This window comes from Centroberyx affinis, unplaced genomic scaffold (genome assembly GCF_046629955.1).
Source record: "Centroberyx affinis isolate AG114_WGS23_722 - 3 ecotype Tasmania unplaced genomic scaffold, CSIRO-AGI_Caff_v1 ptg006593l_1, whole genome shotgun sequence".
Taxonomy (NCBI): domain Eukaryota; kingdom Metazoa; phylum Chordata; class Actinopteri; order Beryciformes; family Berycidae; genus Centroberyx; species Centroberyx affinis.
Window position 1 is genome coordinate 40,001 of NW_027283342.1, and position 1,002 is coordinate 41,002.

At 56.8% G+C, this 1,002-nt stretch overlaps 1 protein-coding gene across 1 annotated transcript in view; it reads right to left on the reverse strand.

Annotated features, from left to right (window-relative positions):
• The window catches only part of LOC139638848 (probable ATP-dependent RNA helicase DDX27), an 8,246-nt gene extending 7,913 nt beyond the window's left edge, over positions 1-333 (reverse strand). The window contains exon 1 of the mRNA XM_071512874.1: positions 162-333. Within this exon, the coding sequence (XP_071368975.1) occupies positions 162-324 (163 nt within the window). The 5' untranslated portion in view covers positions 325-333. The remainder of the gene's footprint in view (positions 1-161) is intronic.
• Between the last annotated feature and the right edge of the window lie 669 nt (positions 334-1,002).

Here is a 1,002-nt window from a genome sequence, read left to right on the forward strand (position 1 = left end):
GCCTCTCTAACCTGTCTGCCTCTCTAACCTGTCTGCCTCTCTAACCTGTCTGCCTGTCTGTCTCTCTAACCTGTCTGCCTCTCTAACCTGTCTGCCTCTCTAACCTGTCTGCCTCTCTAACCTGTCTGCCTGTCTGTCTCTCTACCTGTCTGTCTCTCTACCTGTGGGCAGCACTCGGGCCTTCACGGGGTTCCTGGCGCTCTTCACCACGTCTTTCAGCATCTTCCTCTCCGTCTCTCCCACCAGAGACACGGAGCGTCCGGAGCGTCCGGCCCGAGCCGTCCGGCCGACCCGGTGAACATAGTGCTTCACTGAGCCAGGCATGGTGAAGTTAATGACCTGAGAGAGAGAGAGACGGGCAGGAAGAGAGACGGGCAGAGAGAGAGACGGGCAGGGAGAGAGACGGGCAGAGAGAGAGACGGGCAGGGAGAGAGACGGGCAGAGAGAGAGACAGGCAGAGAGAGAGAGAGACAGGGACAGAGAGAGAGAGACAGGGACAGAGAGAGGCAGGGAGAGAGACAGGCAGAGAGAGAGAGAGACAGGGACAGAGAGAGGCAGGGAGAGAGACAGGCAGAGAGAGAGAGAGACAGGGACAGAGAGAGGCAGGGAGAGAGACAGGCAGAGAGAGAGAGAGACAGGGACAGAGAGAGGCAGGGAGAGAGACAGGGAGAGAGACAGGGAGAGAGACAGGGAGAGAGACAGGGAGAGAGAGAGAGAGACATGAATCCCATTAGAATAGCAGAAGCTGCAGTTGGACAGTTTGGGCGTCCTGCATGGAAACCTCTACTGTCCTCTACTGCCCTCCACTGTCCTCTACTGCACTCTACTGTCCTATACTGCACTCTACTGTCCTATACTGCCCTCTATTGTCCTCTACTGCCCTCTACTGCACTCTACTGTCCTCTACTGCCCTCCACTGTCCTCTACTGCACTCCACTGTCCTCTACTGCCCTCCACTGTCCTCTACTGCACTCTACTGTCCTCTACTGCACTCTACTGTCC